Raw genomic sequence first — 6,897 nt, 5'->3', positions numbered from 1 at the left:
ATCAAAACTTAAAAATGTACAGGGTATATTTGAAAGTTTTGAAAAGAAGATTAACATACAAGAGAAAAGAGGCAGAAGCCCTTAAATGGTTAGTAAATCATTTCCAAGAATATAAAAAAGATGAAATTACTGCCGATATATTGGAAACTCATCGTCAATGGTATCTGAAAGAAATAAAAGAGGATGAGAAGTTGATGTCAAGATTAATAATCTAGACAGGGACCCCTCAACCACCAAATGGTCCCCAATGCAAGCTGTAAAGGCTTATGAAGATTTGAAATCCGAAGTTCAAATCCGAAGGAGCCTTCTATAAATAAGGCAGGAAGAAGGAAGTGAAGATCATCAAATATTTTCTCCATTTCTTTCATACAAGGTTGTAATATTCTCTTTTCAAGTTTTATGAGTATTAAGAGTTCAGCTACGATAAGTAGCTAAACAAGTTTCTCCTCCTCTACAGGAGGTTACTATGTAATAAATAAATGTTTGTGTTTGAATAAAAGAGATCTTTGCTCTAAGCCCCTCTCATGTATTATTTTCAAAATTTTATTTTATACCGTACACTCTAAGGTAGGAAACGAATTAGAGTTGTGCCAAGTGCTGTTGAAGGAATCTACGTCTGTAACCATCGGTTGCGATCGTGTGGTTGGACTGTGAGGAGCAGTTCGTAAAATACGGTGGATATAATCCGGTAGTACTCCGGTCAAAGAGATATAAGATTTTATTTTATTTTACGGAAGCATGATGGGCCTTTATTTATAAAAAAAAAAATCAATTATTTAAAAATTAAAAAATGAAGGATATTATGGGAAACTAGATACTAAATTTAAAGTTTGAAAGATTCTTGTACTGATACGTAAGTTGCCCAACCGGAAACAAGTTTGTGAACTAATTTGTACATCATATAGATTTGGTTCGTACGAGAAATACTGTTGGTGACCTTCCCCTCTCTGCTTATCTCTAAGAGGGAGAGAAGAGAAGGGAAGATCAAAAACTTATTTTTGAAAGAAGGGTCTTTTTTTTTTGGGGCCAAGGCAATCCGGGTAATTTCTTCTCTTGCTTCTTGTTTCCGATTCGACGGAATATTCCTATCCGCATGTTCTTGTTGTGCATTTATTTATTTATTTATTTACTGTTGCTAACTGTTACAATATTTAATTTAGCATTTTTATACTCAACTGTGAGTAGGTAGGTGGTGCTGTTGCCTACTTTCTAAGCACAAGATTTGTAACCTTTTGATTTGGGTCTTATGGATGGAAGAAGATTAACCGGTCCTGAAAGAATTGGAGATGAGGGGTTGCTGACAAATTCTGGAACAGGGTTCTCGCGGTGGCCCCAAGATGAAAAATATAATATTGGAGGACTATTTGCAAGTGTGGGGCAGATGGGAATTGGCTTTGGTTTGTCACCAAACTCTCCGAATTCCACCGATCGTTTTAAGGTTTTACCATCGAGCTTTTTCTGTAAAAATGCGCTACCCGAGCCTGGCCTACTTATGGGCAGCTCGCCGGAGGTGGAGGTTGGAGAAGCATTGGAAGTGGAGGAAGAAGGGGTGCTACCGAAGGAAAAGAATAGGAAACAGGGTCTTAGGTTGAAAATCACGATCAGAAATCCATCTTTGAGGAGGTTGATCAGTGGGGCAATTGCCGGTGCTGTGTCTCGGACAACGGTTGCGCCTTTGGAGACGATACGGACTCATTTAATGGTCGGGACTTGTGGCCATTCGACGGCTGAAGTGTTTCGGGATATCATGAAGCATGAAGGATGGCAAGGGTTGTTTAGAGGTAATCTGGTTAATGTGATTCGAGTTGCACCAAGCAAAGCGATAGAGGTACTTTGGACTGTTCTATGTTCCTATGTTAGTTTTGACTTTGCATTTAGCATCTTCAATGTTGCATCATCTGTTATTTGAGCAGGTTAGCATTAAAGAACTATTACCATTGAAAATGTTATGGTGTTGTTTGTGTTTAATAATGTTAATGGTGATGTTCTATTGATGTTAATTATTAATTGGAATCTACACCTGGATTGCTGATAAAATCTCAACTTGTGGAATATCGATTTGCTGTGCTTTATTTGTTTGTTGATATGCTAAAACTTAGTGAAGAAAAACGAGGGCGTACTTTCATTCTTCTGTTTTGAATGTGATGTAAAAGGCACAGATTTGCTGAATATATTAATGGTAGAGAGATGAGATTGGGATACCAAGTTTTCAATTAACTTCAAAATCTTGGGAATCTTTGGAACCAGGTTATTCTTTGTTCTTTTATGACCAGAATAAGATAGCCTAAATCCAAGAAACCAGCCCATTCGGTGTGGGAGACCCTTGTGTTTATATGCTAATCTCCTCTTTTTAGTATGGAGCTTATGTGGAACCTATGATATTTTCCAATCATCGAGTAGCGGACACCCATGATCATTTACTTTAGACAACTATCTGATGCATTAATGTTAACTTGGTGCATGCACTTTCATCCTGTTGAAAACGTGGATACAATTGAGCTACACTATCAACACAGACCTAATTAGATTTTTTATGTCGCAATTCGGTGTCCTCGGTTCTCAACGAGAGTAGCAGTATTAATTGGCTATCATCAAAGAGTAGAGAGCACAAACCTAATAGATTTGTCTGTTTTATTTGGTGGGATGGTATATTGAGTATTTCTGCACTCTACAGATTATTATGGAGGTGACGTGGGACATGCAAGTCTTGTCTTGGCTTCTTTTCTTGACATATTCCCTTTGATAACTGCAGTTATTCGCATATGATACGGTAAAGAACCAGTTGACTCCTAAACCTGGAGAAGAGCCCAAGATACATGTACCCATTTCTCTAATTGCTGGTGCTGTGGCTGGAATCAGCTCTACCATATGTACCTACCCACTCGAGCTGCTCAAAACTCGATTAACTATCCAGGTACGAGAACTCCATTTTCTTGTCATTCGTTTATGTGTTATCACCATTTTTCATTTATGTTACTTTATCATCCTCAGAGAGGTGCATACAAAAATCTTATGGATGCTTTCTTGAAAATAGCACGGGAGGAGGGACCAGCCGAGCTTTACAGAGGCCTCACACCGAGTATAATAGGAGTAATTCCATATGCTGCCACCAATTATTTTGCTTATGACGCATTAAGAAAAGCTTACAAGAAGGTTTTTGACAAGGATGAAATCGAAAATTTTGCCACGCTCTTGATAGGATCAGCTGCTGGTGCAATTTCGAGCAGTGCAACTTTTCCTCTTGAGGTAGCTCGGAAACATATGCAAGCTGGTGCGCTCAATGGTAGACAGTATAGAAACATGCTTCATGCCCTTCTAAGTATACTCAAACATGAAGGAGTCGAGGGCCTTTATCGAGGGTTGGGTCCGAGCTGCATGAAATTAGTCCCCGCCGCAGGAATTTCTTTCATGTGCTACGAGGCGTGCAAGAAAATTTTAGTCGAAGATGAAGACCGGTAGAAGGTTTTACTCAATTTATTTGAATTTATTTTTGAGTTGAAAAGAGATTGTTACAATTGGACATTGTACGAGAGAGTGGAGAGAGTTTCATCCCAAACTTGAAAAGTGAGAACTTTAAATTTGTTGTTAGTCATCATTTGGTACGAATGATGAGACGTAGGCTGATTAATCATCTTTGTTTTATATAAAGTTTGATATAAATTTTTCAAAAATTTAGAGTTATAAATATTTATATATCATCAATATATCATACATTTTTTATTATCTCAATTATCATCACACGAACCAAACGAGAGTCTACAAGGTTTTTTTTAATTAATTTTTTTAAAAAAATTAATTTAAAAAATAAGGTAGTTGGTGGAATTTTGTAAAATTTAAGCAAAACAACATCATCAATGCCACTAATATCAACGGAGGCTGCAAAATTGCAATGTGCAAGTTGTCATGTGTAAAATAGGTTAGAGCAGGTCTCATGTGAAACCGTCTTACAGATCTTAATCTGTGAGACGGGTCAACCCTACCGATATTCACAATAAAAAGTAATACTCTTAGCATAAAAAATAATATTTTTTCATAGATGATCTAAATAAGAGATCGTCTCACAAATACGATCCGTGAGACCGTCTCACACAAGTTTTTGCCATATGGTTATTGGCACTTTTTTTATTATTATTATTCTTGTTTTTTCATATTTTGTTTGTATTAGTTATCGGTATCATCGTATATTAATCAGCCAGAGATGTCATAGTTTACAATTGACTTGAAAACTAAGGACACGACTCCGTAAATATCAAATTAAGAGCATTAAAAAGTTGACAAGATCAATTGTTCTTGTTCGCTACACACCGAGGTCTTGAAATTACCAAAAGTTCAAGGCTGCACCAACTATTCACACAAAATTTATATAATGAATTTGAAAATTACTAATGAAAAATCTTTTAATCCATGTTTCAAATAAAATAAAATACTTAGATGCATGCATCATCCTATACACGATTTGAAGAGTAGATCTCTTGTGACAGTCTCACGGATATTATTCGTAAGACATGCAGGGGCGGACCTATTCTTGGCCCGTCCTAAACTGTAGCCCAGCCCAATTGTTTTTTACATGGAGTTATAGAGATTCGAGCCAATTCTTTTTTTTTTTGCGAAATATATATAGAGATTTAAGCACAGTCTAATTTTTTTAAAAGATATCACGGTGCAACTAACTCAGAAAATTTAATATCTAGAATACCTATTTAACTTTCACAGTGAATAAATGTAGATTTTCGATATTTCAAAAAGGGTTTGGTGCAAATAACTCATAAAAGTGATAGATTTATTTTATCAATATATATATATATATATACATATATTACATATTAATTTAAATAATATATAAATTTTGAAAAATGATATTGATTAAACTTCTTTTTTGAAAATTAATTCTCTTATTTTGAATACGCTAGGAACAGTAGGGTTTTTTAAAAAAAATATACCAAGGTCATTTTGCTAACTATTTTCATATTAATATATCATATTTATATATATAATACTATTATATATAAATTAACTTATTATATTAAGTTCCAGCCCACATCAACTTTAATTTCTGGATCTGAAGAGATGTCAACTTTGCTCATATTTACAGTAAAAAGTAATATTTTTGGCATAGAATGGTTTTTTTCTTCATGTATGACCCAAATAGAATACTCGTCTCACAAAATTAATCTGTAAAATCGTCTAACATGAGTTTTTATGTAATTTAAAATACGATGATCTGATCAACCTCATTCTGAGTTATATAGCTCTACATAATCAAACACGAGCAAACAGAATGATGAATAAAACCTTGAACTAATTAGATGAGTCAATCTCAGATTATTCTATTTTTTAATTAATTCTAGACTATTGCAACATATTAGCTTTGGATTTATCAAATTGTAAAATATCAGCTTTGTAAAGAGATTAGTGAATCGGGTAGTCCAGTTTGACAAAAACCACTGCTTCAATGTCTGTCAAATAAGATGTGACCTTTATTTCAGATGAAATTCTTCATAACTCAGCTCTATATATATATATATATATATATATATATATATATATATATATTCATTTCATTTTTTTTATTTATTTAAAAAAGAATGGTTTTGTTAAGTCATAGTTGTTAGAAAAGAATAGTAGTCAATAGAACAATTACCCGTTGGCCTCGACCAAATTTAGAGATGCTTCGTTGCGACCTCACTTGCCCAAAGACACTATTTTCTTTAATCCATTTGAAATATTGAAATGAACCTCGGTTATAAATAGAGGTATAATTTGACCATTTCATTCATCCCTTCACAGAGTTCTTTCTCTCGTTTTATATCATTTGAGTGTTTAGTTCTATAATATTTATGAAGTGTTTGTTATCTTTATTAAGAGATTGTTTGTTCTCTTTGAAAACACAGTGAGTAGTTGTACATCATAAAATATTATATGTTTGATAGTCAGGTGGAAATGTAAAAATTGATTAAAGCTGTAATGATAGTAAGGCAAAGGACCGGTCACAAGGCGAGGTATGCATTTTTCCAATGAACCAAACTCTCCCCTGACTATCAAAGCTGAAAGTGCATGAATCCAACAGAAGCGCAACTTTCATTATTCTGATCTAAAATTAAACATGTATTCCTCGTAGAAAACCAGGGAAAAACGCCATAAATCATCAAAGGAGTGATCTATTACCAAATTTGGCGAGAGAAAGTAGTAATAAGTGGAGATTCCAGCGGATGCTGCTGCAAGAGTTCCGAAGCGAATGCCAGCATTGGACTTCGTCTGGCTTCGAAAGCGACTGCAGATTTTGCCAGTCTTCTGAAAAACACTGCCATTTCTGGTCGCAGCTCGATCGATCTGAACGGTTACCAGGGTCATGAATTTCGAGTGAAGCCTTACAAATAGTACAAACAATGAAAAAAAAAACCAAAATATTAAAAAAAAACATTTATAAATTTCTAAAAAGGCGGGGTTTAACACAAACCGTAATAAGGTTTTAATTTTTTTAAGAAATCTATCCTTCGGTTATTCTTAAAATTAATAGAAATCAAACAAACCAAATAAATTTATTTTTTCGTTATCATTTAATTTTATCAATTCAACTTTATATTATATTTTTTTTAAAAAAACTTCTAATTTTAATTCTTTCTGACAATTATTTTATTTTTTATACTAACTGAGATTATTAATTTTGATTTGGTACGATTGATTTGATTTTTAATTATGTAAAATTTAGCACGTGATATTATTATTATTATTTAATTGTTATTATTGATAATAATATTCTTGTTTTTAAAATTTATTTGTTATTAATAATTATCGTTTTTAGATAACAAGTTATATCAACAAAATGTGTTTCCATCAACTAAAAATCGATATTGTAATATAGGTTGATGTTGCTGAAAATATAGATACCTGTCGAGA

General features: G+C 33.7%; 1 protein-coding gene across 2 annotated transcripts; it reads left to right on the top strand.

Annotated features, from left to right (window-relative positions):
* Positions 1–885: 885 nt before the first annotated feature.
* Positions 886–3,607, top strand: LOC140818332 (adenine nucleotide transporter BT1, chloroplastic/mitochondrial-like). Of its 2 annotated transcripts, XM_073178264.1 has the most exons (4): positions 886–1,040; positions 1,186–1,828; positions 2,753–2,914; positions 2,992–3,607. In XM_073178264.1, the coding sequence occupies exons 2-4, from the start codon at positions 1,247–1,249 to the stop codon at positions 3,457–3,459; spliced, it is 1,212 nt and encodes a 403-aa protein (XP_073034365.1). In that variant the 5' UTR covers positions 886–1,040; positions 1,186–1,246; the 3' UTR covers positions 3,460–3,607. The 2 variants fall into 2 exon arrangements, with proteins under 2 accessions (XP_073034365.1, XP_073034364.1); XM_073178263.1 differs by lacking the exon at positions 886–1,040 and having other exon boundaries at positions 1,066–1,828.
* Positions 3,608–6,897: the final 3,290 nt, after the last annotated feature.

This window comes from Primulina eburnea, chromosome 17 (assembly GCF_022965805.1).
Source record: "Primulina eburnea isolate SZY01 chromosome 17, ASM2296580v1, whole genome shotgun sequence".
Classification (NCBI taxonomy): domain Eukaryota; kingdom Viridiplantae; phylum Streptophyta; class Magnoliopsida; order Lamiales; family Gesneriaceae; genus Primulina; species Primulina eburnea.
The sequence above is the reverse complement of the archived record's forward strand: the minus strand, read 5'-3'. Positions and strand labels throughout refer to the sequence as shown.

What these genes read in the sequence shown, in the direction of transcription:
- LOC140818332 (XM_073178264.1), top strand. Translation starts at nt 1,247, where the DNA reads ATGGATGGAAGAAGATTAACCGGTCCTGAAAGAATTGGAGATGAGGGG. An exon ending in CACCAAGCAAAGCGATAGAG is followed by an intron (nt 1,829 to 2,752) that starts GTACTTTGGACT and finishes TGATAACTGCAG; the next exon opens with TTATTCGCATATGATACGGT. An exon ending in AAACTCGATTAACTATCCAG is followed by an intron (nt 2,915 to 2,991) that starts GTACGAGAACTC and finishes TATCATCCTCAG; the next exon opens with AGAGGTGCATACAAAAATCT.